The following is a 19,476-nucleotide window of genomic DNA, read 5'->3' as shown; positions in this document are numbered from 1 at the left end:
CAATTCTCAGAATACATAATCCTGTGCTGAAGGGTGTGATCAGTTCTAACAGCAACTCAGAATGGGCAAAACCTGTAAATATAAGGTTGGATAATAGTTCAGTTCTTTTAAATGTATTACGCATATCCTCTCCACGTCTCCGAGATTTACGGGTGAAAGAAGCTGACCAACAAAACCACTAAAAGGAAGCTGCACCAGAGAATCCCTTAAATCTGGAGAAGACCCCAGAACATTCCTGTGATCACTCTATTCATAATAGGATTATAGACTGTTCTGAGAACTTAAGAGTCTGGTCGGATATCCAGAACCAGTGAGATCCTAGTGCTAACACCCACTGAATAACGATAAATTTGACTGGGAGAGAAAAAAAAAAAAGTCAGTCCCTGCATGCAGGTTGGCTAAGCTTAGCAGAGCATCAAACTATTTTGCTATCCCAGGCCTGTTGAAGACAGTTGAAGGTTTTAATCATTAATGTCTTATATCTGTATTAAGTTTCTGAAGATTAGAACAAGCCAAGTCTACTACACATTTTTCTAATAAACTTGGTGGCGAACGATGTGTATCATTACAACAAAGCCACTTGACCTGAAAACTGCTTGCTTGACCTGAACACTTGGCTAGTTTGGTGGAAGTTACCAGTAATACTGAGTCCAAACCAAGGCCCTTCTCATTTCAGGTAGTTTTTGGTTGGGTCTTACAAACTCCACTCATCTCTCTAAGATGGCTAAGTGTCTGTATTGCAGCAAAGATACTTAGAGCACTGGTTCATTTGACACTACCACTTGAAAGTGGTACTTGGTAGTGTCTTAACCAGCTTTCCTGTCTTTTTCTATAAGCATGCCTATGTTTTCAAAATAGAAACTTTTGAAGAAATACCTTGGTGTTGGAAGTTTGTGATGTCAGGAGTAGAAAAAGGGCCTGAACTTCACTGCCAGTACATAAAAATGTTAAAACATTCCTGTCTACCCATATATTCATTTAATAATTGGAGACTGCAACTATTTTTAAACAGCATTTCAATTCACAATTAGATAGTGGTGATCTGGGAACGCTTCAGATTCTTTTCAAATAAGTAGGTTGTCACCTGACATGAATGTCACCCTGCTCTATGTGCACATGAAAGTAAAAACCACAAGTCTGCAAGTGTGCTTGCTATGACAGTCACATGCTCTTAAAATGACTTACTGCCCTTTCCATGTTTTACTTATTTAATTCTATTCCATAATTGTCTCATTTCTCTTTCTGAAAAGCTCTGATGGTTTAATAAATTCCCCCAGCTCCTATATTTTTTTCCCCACTCTTGAAGAAAGGTTTGCCCTTTGAAATCTGCAGTGTTACTGTAGCTGTGTTGGTCCCATCATGTTAGAGAAATAAGATAGGTGAGGTAACATCTTTTACTGGATCAACTGCTGTTGCTGAAAGACAAGCTTTTCATCTACACCTGGGAAGGTATCTTTTCCAAACCTGAAGACTTCCTCTGTGTGGCATGAAAGCTTGTCTTTCATCACCAGAAGTTGGTCCAATATTAAATATTCCTTCACCCACCATGTCTCACTAATATCCTTGCGAAGAACATTCGGTCATGTGTTTCACAGCACAATTTTATCAAAATCACAAGAGATGGATAGTTAGGGTCAAATCCTTAATGATGTAAACTGGAATAACTTTTGGCTATGGAATAACTATTGACTCCTTTGAAGCTATGCTGACATGAAGCAAGGGAATATGGATCATAAAATACTGTCAAAGGAAGGAGGAAGGCTCAACTTTAAACTTATCAAAAAAAGCCAAACTGACTTGTTACATTCGAGCTCACAAATTATTAGAAATCTTGTTTCCAGTAACCTAAAATTAAGACACTATTACAAGTGGACTAACTTCACCCAATAAAGTTTAGACGTATTCCTATTTATCATGGGATAAGTCAGGAGATAGTTCGTTTTTAAAAAGTTCTTGCAAATGTCAAGGAGACAAGTGTAGCAGAGCTTTCTGCCACAAACAAGATGGACCAAAGGATAAGAGTCAGCCAGACATGAAAACAGGAGATGTGGAGAAAACCAAGGAAGCAACCAGCAGCTTTAGCAAGACTGGAGTAAACCACTCTGTGTCCACAGATAGGGAGTTTACTGCAGATTTTTGCCTCCTTACTCTGATGAAGTGTTAGCAAGAAAAGATACTGCAGTTCACCATCCTATATAAACTTCCCTAAAAGTCTGATATCAGTATAAAAGTTGAAAACAGAAGTCTATTAAAGAAAGTTTTGAGCAAGCACTAAAGCCCAAACATAACTTTTATAGAAAGTTACCTGCAAGTAATGAAACAGAATTGAAATCAAATCTATTTGAATCCACACGAAAGTCAATTTTAAAACTTCCATCTTAAAGCAGAGTTTAAAAAATGGTTTTAAAAACTAAAGAAAAATGCATCTCATTCCCTCTAACCTACAAAATATCAATCAATATGATTTCCTCCTATGCAAGTCAAGCATTTGCCCCTTAGGCACAGCTATTACAGGTGATTCATTTATATGCTTTTTTGGCTGCATTTGGACGACTGAAAATGCAGAAAGTTTCCACCCCAAACCAGAGAAGCCTAAAAAGATAAGAGCCAAGAAAAACTACTATTGAATGAATGTGAATTAACAGTTTTTACCTAAAGGAATCTCAATCAAGGCAAGGAACAACGGAAGTATACAAATTAAGTCTGACATGAAGATGTAGAAAGTCTCAGCTTTTTCTGTTTAAGTAACAAGCGGAAGTTATAGGACCAAATTCTGCTCTCAGATATACATGCACAGATGCCAGTGAGGTCACAGAGATGTAACTGTGTGCAGAAGGAGGCTCTATTTAATTTTTATAATTAGATATACCTAATCCTTTACTGCAGCAGCATATAGAGAGCAAACACACGAACATGTATGCTAGTGATGCTACGAAGTATAAAACATCACTTTAAAAAATAGTAACGATTACTCATTGTCATTTCTTCCTTTCAGAAAATATTTTAATGTGATTTTTTTAAATGCCTTTGATATATTGTTAACTTATACATTTTGTTCTCTCTGTCTTCAATTATTTCTGAGCTTGAGAACTGAAATTTTTTCATTAGGATATGTCTGAGCTTTCTCAGGTGCAGAGACAGAGCTTCAGCCTAGGTGGCGATGGAGAAATGAGATGGGATTTTAAAATAGAATATGATGGAACAAAATGAAAAGGGATTTCCATTCTTTCATTTTTTGAGTGACACATTCACTTTTTAAAATGGAGTCAGCATTGCAAGAAGAAATGGAAAAAACTTGAGTTTCTCTGGATTACCAATCCAATTAACTGACATTTCACTGACATCTGAAAAACAAATACAATACCCATCCTAAAATTCTCTTCCTGCACCATCCCCTTTGGATTTTGCACAATTCTCTTCTTTCTCCAGAACTCCCAAGTAGTCTCCTTTTTGTTACTGTGCATCTTTCCTTAAGTCCTCTTTCATCTGTTCTGCCTCTTCACAGAGAACCAGCTCTCCCTCTTGCAAAAAGGCAATGTAGTCCTTCAGTCAGATGTCACTAAAGCAACAACACAGATAGGGTTCTTCCAAGGTTATGTGCTACCTCCACAGTACTCCCAAGCCTTGAGAGAATGGGACAAAAAACTGTGTCTACACTATTCAGTACTTCTAAGTTGCAACTGTAATTCTATTTTGGAATCTACCTGTCTCCTTTCCCTTTGCTTGACTTGAGCAATATACTTTTGCTCATGCACAATGCTTCCTTATACTCTTGTTCTACTGAGATGCTAACAGTGGTCAGGGGCCATCAATTTTAATGTGCTATTGAGGTCATTGCTGGAAAAGTGTGCTGCATCCACAGGACCAGTAACATAGGTGTAATATCCTTTGCAGGTTTTGCTTGCTGGGGAATTTCAAAGATACAGGAAGTTTTTTAATTAAAACCAGGAATGCCAGGAAACAGTCTCATGGTGGAAATATGATCTGTCCATTTGCTGAGGAGTTGGACAAGATTGTAAATAATTACATCACTACAGAACTCAAGGAGGTTGTGGACCCTACAGCCTACCACTCCCATCTTCCTTGGGAATGAGCAGCAACAGTTAGACGAGGAATATGAGGAGAGCAATGAACACCTCTCCCTAGAAAGCCAGAATCTCTTTGGAACTCAGGACCCTGAGGCCTGCTGTGTACAAAGCAAGTCCAATTTCCAGCCAAAAACCCAGACCAGGACTCAGGAGGCAGATCCTATCAAGGAAACTTCAATATCTATCTTTACAATTTACTATATGCTATACAGTCTGTGCTAACTTCTATTCCAGGTGCCAGACTACTGCAGCTATCTTTGGCAGATGTGAGCTAGGAGACTTTCTAACTCTCCAACCCTGGCCTCCCTTGGAAATATGCTGTTCCCACTTCATTCATTCTGTCCCGCCTATGCTCGCACACATTTTCAAATGGTGTTTTAAACAGCAGGACAATCTGCTTTCATTTCATGCTAAAACCCCAATCACCAATTGTTTATAAGCCCCTGCCATGGAGGACACAAACCCATCTATCTATTTTTCTTTCCCCTCCATGAATCTTTCCTGCTCAAACGCCATTCCCCCCACACCTGCAAAAAACTGTTCACCTATTCAAGATGGCATGTGGCAGCAGGGCACAGCTGCAACCGCCACTCCACCTCCTCTCCCACAGCATATCTGAATAATGAAAACATTCAGTTGTGCTAAATTCAATTGTTTATTGAGGCAGTAGTTACAGGAAAAGTTTGATTAGTATTCTCAGTTTACACAAGGTAGAGATGGACATTTGCTTGCCCATAAAGGTATTCAAAGGCTACAGCTGTCTGCTGAAGTAATACTTATCCTATAGCACACATTTGTATATGAAAAGACATTTACCCTTACTGACAGCATAGCCATACAGCTCTTAATGGTTTTTCATAGACTTACATGGAAAGACTGGGTGCAGTTAAGGCCTCAAATAATCAGTGAAGAACCCTATATCTCTGCACTTTCAGTATGTCTGCAGGGAAGACAAAGAACTTAAGACTGAGAAATTGCTTGATTTTGGTCCAGACTTTACGTGGGATAGCTGCAGTCACTGCCCCCAATATAGCTCACAATTCACTCCTGTAATATTTCTAGGAGTACCAGCTTGATGAATAACTTCAGCATCTCTCTGATCTGTCCCTTCTACTTTTTTTAAAAAAAGCCACTCTGCCTCCCAGTGACATGCCTCAATGCAATGTCATCGAGAGTCAGGACAGCATAAGGAGGACATAGAGGGGATTACTTTTCAGCTCACCTCAGATGCTCCCTGCTAGCTTCTCAGACCCATATAAGCATACCCCAAGGTGTACCAAAACTGCAAAGGCAGACCAGAAAATTCCTATCACCCCAAAGTCTGCCAGGCACAACTGCATACCCAAACAGCATACTGCACACTGAAAAACCCCAATCTAGCCCTCCTCAAACACATGCACATACCACTTACCACCCGGCGACCTCATTACAGATTCCCAGAAAAACCCTGAAAACAGACAGCTGGAGGTTGTATTTGAGGTTTGAGAGGGAAATACAGGGAGCTACCCGAAGAGAGCATTAGCATGGCCAGAGACAGCACTGCCACGGCCAAAGACACTGTAGAGCAGTGGTTTTCAACCTCTTTTCATTTGGGGATCCCTAAAAAATTTCACAGGGAGATGCTAAGCCCTCTGGAAATCTTAAGACAGTCTGTGAACCCCTGGAGTCCGTGGACCCAACCACTGCTGTCGAGAAAGACAGACATGCAATACAGCAGCAGAACGTTCTGCTGCAGAGCATGCTGCTAGCACGCTCACAAATAATCTGCTGCCCTCAACCAGGGCCCAAGCCATGCTCTGCAGCCCCTGGACAACGCCAGGGTAATAGAATCACCAGCATGTGTTCCCCACTGTACCCCCACAGCCATGATCTCCTGATGCCATGCCTCTCCCTTTTGCCAGCTCAGGGCACTAAGAACAACTGCACCCGGGAACTCACCTCTTTTGAGTCATCTAGCACCCTGATAACTGAGATCCAACACACACCACTAGAAGACAAAAGAACAAGAGGCAAAGGCAAGATGTATACTCACCTGTGAACTGAAGGCCCCCCACACCTGTTATATGCTGCCTTCTACTGCACTGTGTCACTTTAATGCTATGTTTCATTGTTTTAAAGGTTTATTTCTAACTGTTATAAATTGTTTATGAATGAATTTTTAAATGGTTTTTATTAAAGAGTCTAATGCATGGCACATAGAAAAACTTAAAGCTATGACTTATGCAAAATTTATAGAGAAGTATAAAAGCACAGACAAGATAAAATAAAGGGTGCCACAGTGTGCCAACTGCTACCACCCATAAAAGAGACTGCAGTGCTCACAACCCTTCAACCCCACTGATAACACCTGGATGTACAGCTGCAGGTTTTCAGGCCTGAGATCCAAAGAAAAAGCAATAGGTATCCCTGACAGCATTAACCTGACTGTTTCCATTTTCTAACCTGACTGTTTCCAAGTCGCTGTACCTCAGTCTCCCACCCATTGCTAGGGCTCTCCCTTACTCACAAATACTGTGCAAAATACAAAGCAGAGCTATAATCTTAGGCAAGTTTTCCCCTCCAACTTCCAACCTACCGCATAAATAACACCAAATTCCTTTCAACCTTTCACATGCAGAGAAAGTAAAACAACAACAGCATCACTCCCTCTGCCACTAATATTTCCTCTTTGTAATGCTGGTACCCAAGCTGGCCGTCCTGTGATGCTCCAGTGCCTCCAGTGGAGACAAACTATGAAGAGGCCATTCACAATGTTCAAGTTAAGAATCAAGTATGGCTTCTAGTCAGGCAAACAGATGTAAATAACGAGATGGTCAGATTCTGGTCCAGCTTAACATCCAGGCATCATGAAACAAGGTCAGTGAGACTCAGACTAATGTTGGGTATTTGGCAACCAGGAATATGCCAGAATGGAGATGTCTATGGGTCTACAAAATCCTTAAGTCTGAAAATATTGGGAAAACTTGATTTGGAAGAGAAAACGTGTTTTTTACCAGGCATTATATGCCAAGACTGCAGAAATACTGTGGAAGGGTAAAAATCTCAAAGCCATAATCAGAATGGGAACATTACACACAAATATGCAATATTGACCATTGGGAAAAGATTCCAGGATGCTGGTTTCAGAGATCTCTCAGTTGAGTTTAGTATTATTGCTCAAGGTTCCATCAGCATTATACTGGAGGGAGAGAAGAACAACCGAGCTGTTAGATTATGTGACCCTACTTTTATATCTGGATGAACACCACCTCGCTGACTTACAGCCTCAATGACAATAATCCAGACAGAAAAGTTGTGCAGTAATACTACACAAGAACAGCTAAATGATATCTAACACAAGACAAATGTCTGAGGATCTTTCAGCTTTCAAACCATGCCTTAACTTCTTGAGGCATGAAAATGGCAAGCTATCAGCATTCTGGACGAACTACAATATGGTTGATGTGGCGCTTGGGTTTTTTGAGCATCCAGAGAAGGTGACTGGTAAGAGCAATGACACCCTGCTGCTTTGCTTACGACAAGCTGAATTACGTAACATATCTACACACAGATGACATGGCTGGAAATAGAACATACTGAGATGTATGATAATTTCAAAAAATGGAGGCTTCTTTATAGAGATGAGGCCATCAAACCACTGTGGATCAAGACATCCAAGAGACTGTCATTAAGGACACACAGACAGCAGATTAGACCAAAGGATTTAGTCTTAAGGCTGGGGCAGTGTGCAGTATTCCCTAAATGCAGTGTACAGAAGTACTTGTCTTAGGAAACTAAGGCAAACATTACAGATCTAGACACCAGGAGTATCTCATACAGATCTTGAATCATCAGGGATACAGAGACACGAAAAAGATGTGCAGTCACTGATGGATACACTGGAGACTTGGGTCAACCCCTTTACACAGACAAATGAGTTAGTCTGTCTCCGTAGCTCATGCAGATGTTTAAGAGGATCTGCTACATGCAAACAAGAAAGGAGAAGGTGCGTACACAGCATTCAGACATAACAGGCTAGAAACAGAGAAGCCAATCCAGAACATTCATGACAGTCTGCCAAAGCAAAAACTGAAGATACACAGCAACACAGAAATCCAGGAAAACAAAAGCCTCAAACAAAGAGTATATTAAAAAGGCAGACCACAAGGTTTTTGGCCATATGCTTTTGATACCAGCAAGGAAGAACCTGGATATGAGAGAAGTGTTGCAACACCAGTTAGGACCACTACCCCAGGCTCTCTCCAACTTTGACAGCATCAAGAGGAAGACAAATAAAGTAGCTCTGGCAAGGAATCTTGAGGAGAAAAAAAGTAACAGCAGCTGATAATACCTAGACCTTCTGCCTTCATCACAGATGGAATGGCTCTTGTACAGAAAATAAACATTGAAAATAAAAGTGTTCTGTCAGAGCACGTCTATGTCAGCCTTGAAGACAAACTGAGAGGCAGGATAGATGTGATTTTTGATGTGTACAATGACATATCCATTGACAATTCAAAGAGGGAAACAGAAGGTCTGGTTCCAGAGGACGGCTGATCAACATTATATCTGGCTGCAAGATCCAACTATGGAGACACAGCATTCTTGGATGTTATACCAGCAAGACTACTCTTATCAAGTTCTTATGTGACGAATCAAAAAAGCTCTATTTCCTGGAGAAACTAGGTGAGAAAACACTGCAACTTGCCAGAAAGATTGTAACAAGCTTAACCAGAGAAGGGGCATCAAACTTTCAGAACTCATCTTCACAAGAAGAGGCTGACAGACACTCTGATTATGTTACATGCAAAGCATGCATCAAAGAACCCTGAAGGAGTTGTTATTGTTCTTGAGGACACTGATGTGGTAATTTTTACCTTTCCTTTTTGCAGGGACATGGGCAAAAATCTACCTAACGTGGTATAAAAAAATAAAAAGGCATGAGGTATATAGATGTAAGCAACTTTAGCACACTAGAAAAGAATGTCTGAACAGCCATTTTAGGAATGTATGCATTCACTGCATGTGATTCTGTTAGCACATTTTGCAAGATGTGGGACAAATGACTGGCCTTAAGCTGATCAACAGAGAACAGAATCTTCAGAGAACATTGGCAGAGCTAGGGCAATACTGGGTCTCATCTGCAGACCTCTCTTCTTCAGGAATTTACTTGTAGAGTATAGGCAGCTTGGTCAAATATCACAAAGGGGAATGAACTAAAATACCAGCTGTTCCATGCTAAGAAGGGAGACACTGAATCTGGCCAGCTGCCTCCATTAAAAGACTGTCTCTAACTTCATGCTTTATGTGCCAATTACCAGGCTGCTGTCTGGTGCAAAGCCTGGAGAAGTATCCTGTCATACCCAGCCCTGAAACAGGGCATGGCCGGGTCATGGAAGAAGGTGAGCGGACAAAATGGATGAAAGGTCCACCCCGTCCCTAAGGATGTAATGCAGCTGATGGCTTGTAAATACAATGAACATAAATTACCTGTTTGCCAGTGACTTGCAAATGGACTCAAATGCTCTCCAGGAGTAGGCTGCAAATATGTGAGAACATGAATGAGGAGGATGACAGTTTGTAGTGAAGACAGTTCAGATAATGACATTCCAGTCAGACATGGAACACTAGATTGTTAATATAAAATGGGTAACCTATTATGATATGTCACTCAGTATTATGTCAGAACATTGAACATTAGTAGCATTGAAAGAGCTTCAAAAAAACGTGGTATTTAGATGGCAGAAGTGGTTTAATTATACATTTTGTAGATTTAGATTTGAAATTAACATTTTTAACATACCAAAATGTTCCTTTTTGCTTATTAATGAACCATGTGTTGAATAAAATAAAATCTATTTCCTTTCATTTAAATGTGTTTTCTTTCATTTAAGCTATTACATAACAAATCTGCATATAAGGAATTTTTCCAACAAAAATAATAGGCTTTCAGTTCAGTTTGACCACTAAGCTACTCTGCAGGAAGGTCCACCATAACTTATCTGTTGACATGGAGCTATTCAAAATTTTGCCCACTCAATGGGCAATGCCCACTAATGGGCTATTTTTAGGGTCTAGTTTATGGACTACTGAGAACACATGGAACTGCTGAAGACTGGGGTCTGCAGAGATGAGGAGTATTGTTCAGATTTTTACACCTGTGGGCTTCAGTTTGTGGGATGCTTTTATTGCTGACCTTAGACTTAGCCCTTCTGAAACAATATCTACTGATTTCAAAAGACATCCAGCATGGAGCATTAATTTGATTGAGTTTATATATCTGTTTTTAATGTGCTTTGTGTCTTATGCCTAAGGCATAAATGATGGATGTCTAATTACTTTTGTTGTTCCACACTGAACTGAAATGTAACCCCATTTGAGTTACATAACCTCGGATTGGAACAGGATAGCATATTATATATTACACACACACACACACACACACACACACACACACATATACATATCCTCTTTTTTTTCTAGTTTTCCATAAAGATGCTTTGAACAAGTTTTAAATTGCAAGTGATCAATTAAGGAGAACAACTTGGGTTACTTTAGTCTAGCTTTTAATTACATTTTTAGAGCTACTTTAAGAGGAAACAATGCAATTTTACTTATTGGGAAAACACACGTAAGTTTCAAATAATTTGTCAACTGCCTAGCTATAATGTTAACCAAGGCAAAATTCAACTAACAAAATTAGTGACTTCTCGTAAATAGAAAATAATTCTATTTTAATTTTAAAATGTTACTAATAGAATCTGAAAAGTTTACACAGACCCTATTTTCTAATCTCATATATTTTGCAGGAATAATTACCAATTTGTGGGATGAAATTATAAATTACTGTGCATTTACATATTTTAATGCAATATTTTCTGTAACCTCAAAAATTTAATTCTACACTTACAGAATTTGAAAAAATTTTAACACCGAGAAGCCCAATGATTAAACTCGCTCTCCAAGGTGAAAGACACCAGCATTTCAAGCCACGTACGTCCCTCCCAATTTACACCTGCCCAGTCACATGCCCTGCTGCTTGGGCCTAAAGACCTCATTATCCTGCTGGCCAAACTCTGCGTAGGGTCAAAGGTATTGAACTGGGAACACAAGCACCAACATCCATTATCACCACCATGCACACAAGAAATTAATACCATCTTCAATAAATATAATAGTAGCAGACCACTTCTTTCCGCACCCTCTCCCTCCCAGAACAATGCATGCTGCCTCTCCCACAATAAATTAATGCTGAAAGTTCTCCCAAAACAATTAAGTAAAGACTGCCTCACCTCAAACAAGTGATTACAGACTCCTTCAATGGGAAGAGTGGGGACCCCCAGGCATCCTGCTTTAGGAGATACAAGAGAGCAGGGGACCCTAAACCTAACACTCAGTGCCTCTGCACCCCCACAAGTACAACCACTCAACAGCAGCCAGCAGTTAAGTGCTCCCACACAGCCCCACATTTCTGACAGAGCTAACTTTGCAGGTTTATTACAACATCACTGCATGGTTTACAGTCAGTTCATCTTTGGAATATTTTCTTTGCAATTATAAACATCCCAAAATTTTAGATGAAAGATGAGATTCTGCAGAAGCTGATAGAACTCAGACAGCAAAAGATTCCTATCCACCGTTGGTAAATGGCATTTAAGATCTTTAGCATGCAGTGATTTAATTTATTTTTAAATGTCCTGAATTTTGAATGTATGACAATGCGACATGTCACGCACGGGTAAACTAAGAAGTTGATTTTTTTTCTACTGCACAATCAGAAACTAACCTAACCAGCAAAATACCTGAAACATTTGCTCCTCTTCCTTAAAATAATGTAGTTAATATCGAAAAATGATTAGTTTTAACTGTCTTGGTGCAGAGATCAGATTTATAAGATTAACAATTCATTCCAGACTATTTGAACAATTTGGAAAATAATTTTAATAGGAAATTGTAATCCATGCTTTCAAATCTGTACAATACATAAAAATAGTCATTAGACATTCAGTGTTTGCAGGCCCCAAAAATGGACTACTTTATTTCCTTTTATCTGTTTGGCAAGTCCATGTTGCATTTTTCACTCCCAAACAAATGGACAATACACTGACTTTGAAGCATCTATAAATAAAATATAGCCAGCAGGTCAGCACTTATGTGCAACCCCACTGTAACAAATCAGCATGCATCCATGAGGGAGGAAAAAATTAAGAAAATATTTTAGTTAAGCTTCCAGAGAGCTATTTATTCTAAACAATAAGGCAACATTATACAGCATATACAATATCCTTTCCAGATGTATCAGCTAACACTTGGTCACAAACAAATCTAAATATATGCAAGTAACATGAGTTGCATAAATTTTAGAATCTCATGTTAATCCAGCATATTGCATGGATACATTTTATTCTTTACTATTAAACATTTACATTGTGGTAGTGACTAGAAGCTTCAAATCAAGTCAGTGCTCCCCCCTATATTAGGCAGTGTACAAAAATAAGTGATAATCCATACTCCAACGTTTACAGGAGTCTGTCACAGTTGAGTTATAAAACAAAATGCAGTTTTGAAGACTTATTATGAATCACTGCACCTTTAGGTTTTAAACAGATATTTGGAATCCTTCATATTTGGAAGAACCAGGGGAATTCTTCTCAAATTAAAAGCTTTCCAAATGCACTGCTTGGAAATTTTAGAATGAATTCCTCCCCACCTCAAATTCTATTTAATAGGCTTAATGCATTTCACAGTTGTTACGGTATTTCTTAAAGCAGTTAAGTATTCCTAATTTTATTTGTGACTAGAAATGCTGAAAAAAGGTTTACCTTTCTACTACCACTTTTCTAAAAACATTGTTAAAAATTAAAACATTGTTTCAGCAGCCTCTCTTTTAAAAGGCTCTAAATGTTTGACTCAATGTAATAGAAAACAAGACAGAAAATAAAGTGGAAAATATGCTGTAGCTGTACAATATAGGATTGTGTACTGTTACATATTAAATACTGACAGTGTTATATGGAATATGTTCATCCAAACAAAGACTAACTTCAGGTGTTTAGACTAGACAAATTAAGTCTAAAAATTGAGATGTTTCATATTGACCTCTCATCAAGAAAATAATTCAAATTTTCAGAAAGCACTTATGCTCTGTGCACAATAAACTACCTGCAAATGAAAGTTCTGACACACTCCTGGCAAATGGAGTCCATGCTAGCATGTACAAAGATTTGATACTAAAAACAGAGCCAGAAATTGCAAGGTTTTACTTCTTAGTTTTCAAATCAACCTCTCAAAGAGAATCTAATTTTTAGACTGAAGTTTCCTAACAACCAGTATGTTTCTGGCCACTTCTCTGAATGCATCTGCAATGAAAATTGCTTTAGATGCTGAAGATTTCAAGACATGAGGAACAGAGATAGGTATTAACGCACAGTTCTTGTGCATACTACATGGCTTAGGCTTTGTTTTCCCTGAGAAACAAATTTAAAAGTTACAGTTTTAAAATAATAACCACAGAAAAAGCATATCCCATTTTGTTAAATGGGCTACAAACTTATGAAGACAGTCTCTGTACGTGATTATTTTCCGAACTTGTCCTTTAAAAGCAGCATGATGCCTAATTTTACCAACCAAAATATTATTCATTTTTCAACATGTAAAGGACTAAGATCAAATGGGGTTTTGTGCTTCCTGACAAGTAATGATGCAGCTAAGGCTATGTTTATAGTGGAACTTTTAAATAAGTCCAAAACTCAAAGTATTTTATTCCAACTCACATTCTTTATTTCCCTGAACAGTGATTTGTAATGAGTTAGACCCAATTTGACCTAGATTTGCTACTTAACCAATGAGTACTATACTTACACAAAGTCTCTTCTTACAGGGACACAAATGATTACAGAAGCCATGAGTTCAATTGATTAACCAATAAGTGTCTCAATAATATACAATCAAGCTACAAGTTAAATGGAAGTGTTGATGAACAATGACAGCTGGCTATTACAGGATGCAGTTACTTTAAAATTTCTAATGTTTACATTGTTCATCACAAAGTTACAAAAACACGAGCAGAAGCCAAGCAAGCTAAGAAACTCCTGATCCACTTCAGGATTTCAAATTCAAGAAATGAGGGCAGGACTGAACAGCTACCTGTCACTACAGCATACAATTTTTTTTAAAATGTATCTGCACTATTAACTGTTGGATGTGTAACTGAGTTAATATAGCAATATGATTCAAATCTAAACAGAGGCAAACTAACAGCATCTTCTATCAAATTAACAGAGCAATGGAGCATAGCCAATTAAATGCTGTGCAATGGCTTCACTTAAATTCACAAACCACTATTTTTATATAAACATTAAAATACAGTCAGTACAGCGCTCCTTGGGTTATTTATTTTGATTTTAAAAATTCAGTTTTATACTATCCTCATATTTAGTTTCCAAGATGCTGCAGATTTTTTTACTTTGATCACACAGACACATCATACATATAGTCAGGGGGAAAACAAAGTTTGACACCCAAGCAGCATGGATGGTAATTTAGCATTATGAGAAACTCATTAGCAGAAACATCCATCTAAAGTGACCAACAGAGTTAACTATTATTCCTAGGTGTACAGGTTAATTTTAACATCCCACTGTAATGAGCACGGTTAGTCACACATCTGTGATTGTTTCAAGCTCCCTGAATTCTCTCGAAAACACACTATCATCTCTTTATATTTGTTTTTGTTTGCCATCATGCAAACTAGAAACGTTTCTTTACAATAAGGCTTGGATTCTGTAGCACAGTTTTGGTGCCACAAACACAGGATACACAGGGTCCTGATTACTGACATGCAAGAAGGAAAGAATCCAACTAGACTCTCAGCTGAAACTGTTCCACTGACAACTAAAAAACATTTTTACTTGTAGATTGAACACACATGATGCTGAGTTCTAGACCTCAATGACTTCCATTATGTCATTTTTGCAGTCAACTTTTCAGTAGAACCACATTAAATATTTCTGCATAAACTAGCACCAGACCCCTTCTCTGTTGAAGGCTATTTATCGTCACCATTTTCTCTCCCTGTCCATCTGCCTATGTAACAGAAAACAAAAAAATGAAAGTTCAACTGGACTGTGTCCTAAAAAAAAAAAAAATCTTTAGAACTGTATAACATTTTAAAAACAAAAATGAGAAGCATATGTATTCTAATTAGCCTACACAAATGAGGCAACCATGTTAATAGCTGAAACTTCAGTTACTCCAAATTCTTTTGGTGAAGGTGAGTCATCAATTAAATGCATAAAGAAAACAACTCACCTACTACCATGAGCGTGAATTCAAACCCTCTCTTCACAGACTTTCTGTAAACTTGATTTGGGAGATTTGCAAAACCCACATATCCTTCAAGGTTCTTCTGTTGCTAATACAAAAACAAAGGCATTTAAATAGTCAAAAGAAATGCTTGTAATTTTCTAATACACTTCAGACTAAATCTTCATTAGTTTTCAACATCTGTAAAACAAATTTAGGCCAATCCAGGTTAAGTCAAGATGTTTATTCATTAAATTGTAGACAATTTACTAAACTACAGTAGCAGGCAGAAGAGTGGAGTGAGGGACAGTAAGGCATTGTTTATACTGGGGGTATTTTGCATAAGTGTAGCTATGCTATCATGGTGGTAATCGTGCAAACTCCTAGTATATACGTACTGCAACCATGTAGAAAGTGACTTAGGCCACGTCAGCACTACAGACTGCCAGCACAGCTATATTGGTCGGGGTGTGAAGAGGTGTGATCCCTGACTGAAACAGCTGTGTCAACAGAAGTCCTAGTGTAGACGCAGTTATACCAGCAAAGATGCACTTTTAATGGTACAGAGTATTTTGCTTGAGTGGTGGTAGGATTCTAGCAAAGCTGTGCTTTGTATCAGTATATCTGCATCCACACTACCAGCACTTTGCTGATACACTTCCTGTATTCCTATACCAGTCAAGTGCACCTAGTATAGACACGCCCTTGTGTTGCTGCAATTTAGCACAATTTGAAACAGAGGCAAGTCACGCCAGTACACCACTTCTACATGGGATAGGCACTAGTGCAGCTATTTCAGTGTGGATATACTGGTGCAAAAAAAAAAAAAAAAAAAAAAAAAAAAAAAAAACCAACCTAGTGTAGACATGGCATCAGTCTCCTTTTCCTCACCAGTAGTTAAGCTTTCCCTTTTGTGGGAAGAGCTGGAAAAGATGTGGATTGCCAGGGCTTATTTTGCCACCCATTCATAAAGGCCTTCTTCAACCTTGATCCAGTAATCCGACATGGCTGATAAGCATCATCATGTGCTACCTCCTACTGTTGCTTTCAGAGAATCTTCAGACTGTCCATTTCAGATGTAGCAAGGGTGGAAACTTATTTTTAAGGGATAGGAAGTTTAGTTCTATCTTTTTGTGACAAGTTTTTAAATGGTTTTAAACAGTTTCTCTTGGGTCGGAAAGAATATGCACAGTGTTGCAAAGTACTCAAGCATATAGCTTCCCAATTTAAATGGGAGGAAGCTCATAATGGATTTTTCAGTGACAGGCCCTCAATATTGGAACCCACTTCATTGTTTGATCCAACAGAGCTCTTATCTGTTGATTTCAGGTCATGCCACAAAGGTCATTTTTCTCAGAGTTTCCGTTTCCCTTTTTGAGCTACAAGTCCATAATTAAATTCTGTGAAACAACAGGATTGAGCCCCAAGTCTACATTATTTTAGAAATACATAATATAATATTTTTACCAACACAGCTGCAAATTAACATAGATCTGTTCTGAACTATTTTATTATTGCTGCCATGTTTTTGCACTAAGACCCTGGGCTAAAGCTCTTCAGTTGCTGGAAGAGTGCCTCAGTGCATGCACAGCAGATAAATTGTAAATATTTTGGTTTGGTTTTTTTAAACTGAAGAGTTTAAAGGTAACTAGCCATTACTGTGTATTATGACCCATACATTTTCATTTTAGGAAAATGCTTTTTCATATATTTTTAAAGATAAATTAAAAAACTTTGCTAAAGTGCATTTCACACTTAAGTGTCTTTTCATTAGTACTGTCTATACATGGTAAAGTGTCTCTGTGGTAACCATTACTTTAACAAGAAACAAACTTACCTCCTACACATCCTGAACCTTCAGAGAAATAATCACTATAAACAGCCAGTTACTCTACAAACTCTACTTGCCAAAAGCAGGGAATGGGTGACAGGGGATGGATCATTTGATGATTACCTGTTCTATTCATTCCCTCTCAAAAACACCTCGCATTGGCCACTGTCAGACAGGATACTGGGCTAGACGGCCATTCTTATGGACTACATGCAGTGCTGTCTTTTTAATCAGGGTGGATATAGAGTTTTTATTTCAACTATACATTTCTTTTTTAAAATAAACCTGTTTCATAATCTATTACAATCATTTAAAGATACACTGCATCGATGAGACCTCATTTTAGTTAAACAGTGCTGCTTTTTTCATTACACAGAATGGGGGGAAGGAAATATATAACTTTGGAGGTTAACCTTAGAAGTGCATCACGTCATCTGCTGCATTAAATATTATTTTCAGTCCTTAAAATGGAGTGAATGGTGGTATTTATGTTTTTCCATATGTAAATACTTTCAGTTAGTTGCATTCATTACTTTTGGTTTCAGTTTAGCTAGCAAATACAAATATTTCCTTCACCTGAATTAGTTCAAAGTTGAGAAGCTAACTGGGAATTGAAAGAGTAGGAAAGCTTGTTTTCCCTCTTCCAAACTATGAATAAAAGACACTTGAGACCTACCAGTTTTAAAAACCTAAGTGACACACAAGACCAGATTTGCAAAGGTATATAGTACCTAATAGGATTTCCGAAAACACCCAAGCAGATTAGGTGCCTAAATAGGGCACCTCAACACCTTTGAAAAGTCTGGTCCCATAGTGATCAGAAACATCTGTAAATTTAGTGAGTCAGTTTTAAATGCAAAACATGTCTTGGTATTCCCCCCCCCCCCCCCCTTAATTTTCTTATGTATCCTGCACATTAAGGTAGTTTTAAAAAATAAATAAATAAATAAAACACTTTAAAATGCTGGAGGGGGGGTGGGATTTCCCATTTCAAACCAAATACAGCTCGACAAATGCGGAGTAAAAATTACTTGGAAGAAATGCTTTATTCACCATTTTCTAACATAAAACAAAAATAATTATCTGAATAAATGCATAAATGTAACTGATTGGGGTGCAGTGATGGAGTGGTTAAGGTGCTCAACTACAATCCTCAAGATCATGGGTTTGCATTGTGCTTGATCTCACACTGGAAGGTCACATCCAGTTCACCCAGTTGTAAAAATAGGTACTTGACTGATTGGGTTAGGGCAATCAAAAGAGGTCAGGCATGATGCTGGCCACATCTTTCTCTTGTGTAACCACTGGCTATGAAACTGATGTGTCAAACTGCATCAACCCTATGAGCCATTTGCTTGGAGGAACTTCAGCTTTACTATATGTGCTTAGATAAATGTACAGATGAAATGTATACTCCTGGTTAGCAAAAAGTAGCACCAAATTTAGTACAATGTTCATTACAAATCAACATATTTTAATGATCATACAAATTAATGAGGATGAGCCTCTCAGGAAAATAACCAAATGTAAAATGGTAAAAATCAATTTAAAGCAAGGTTTCCCACTTGCTGATTTAAATCATGATTAATCCCATTCGGCTTTTTATGACTTTCTACTTCCCAGCAATTTACTAAATTCTTAGCTTTTAAATTCCTCAAAATGGTTTTTAAAAGTTGTTTTTGCTATATTTCACTGAAGTGTTTATTTCCACCCTGCAAATTATACCAGCTTAGAACATCAAGTTTTAAATACCTTCAAGTAGCTTAACTTTTATCCTTAGCTTGATTTTCATCCAACCGTATTCTATAAAGTTTTAGTTCAGTTACTCTAAAAAAACCAAACACTGTTTATTAGTCTAAGAGTAATAGTAAAAGTAATGATACTCACAGCTACTTTGAAAACAACATATTTCCATCATTCCAGTGTTCCAGATATTGAAAGAGTACATCCAAGGGGTAACAGTAAAAAGTGATGAATTCCAAGCATTGCAATGACAGGTCCAGCAGCATGCAGCAGAACAAAACAAGGGGAGGAAAAAATGTAAAGTTACTTACATTTGATCAACAATCATTTTAACAATTTACAGAATTGCTTATAATTTGATTAAAAACCAGATGTTTATTCCACCATAGTACAGACTATACTAAATCTGTACAACCATAAATTGGCTTCCTTGAGAGCATATCATTATGATGCAGTCTTAGTCCATGATCACATACATGACCACCTCCTCTTTCAGTAAACAGGAAAGAAAGAATCATGCAGAAGGTAGCT

At 38.0% G+C, this 19,476-nt stretch overlaps 1 protein-coding gene across 3 annotated transcripts in view; it reads right to left on the bottom strand.

Moving 5' to 3' along the window:
- The window catches only part of SEPTIN7 (septin 7), a 95,922-nt gene extending 76,814 nt beyond the window's left edge, over nt 1-19,108 (bottom strand). For 2 of the 3 annotated variants that reach the window (XM_067562508.1, XM_067562510.1), the window contains exons 1-2: nt 19,090-19,108; nt 15,378-15,480 (exon numbers count right to left, since the gene is read on the bottom strand). In XM_067562508.1, coding sequence (XP_067418609.1) covers nt 15,378-15,387 — 10 coding nt within the window. In that variant the 5' untranslated portion in view covers nt 15,388-15,480; nt 19,090-19,108. Of the gene's footprint in view, nt 1-15,377; nt 15,481-19,089 lie in introns of those variants that run through there. The other variant, XM_067562509.1, reaches the window with a different exon arrangement.
- Nucleotides 19,109-19,476: the final 368 nt, after the last annotated feature.

This window comes from Emydura macquarii, unplaced genomic scaffold (genome assembly GCF_026122565.2).
Source record: "Emydura macquarii macquarii isolate MOO-44397 ecotype Brisbane River unplaced genomic scaffold, CSIRO-AGI_Emac_v2 contig_2432, whole genome shotgun sequence".
NCBI classification, from domain to species: Eukaryota; Metazoa; Chordata; order Testudines; family Chelidae; genus Emydura; species Emydura macquarii.
The sequence above is the reverse complement of the archived record's forward strand: the minus strand, read 5'-3'. Positions and strand labels throughout refer to the sequence as shown.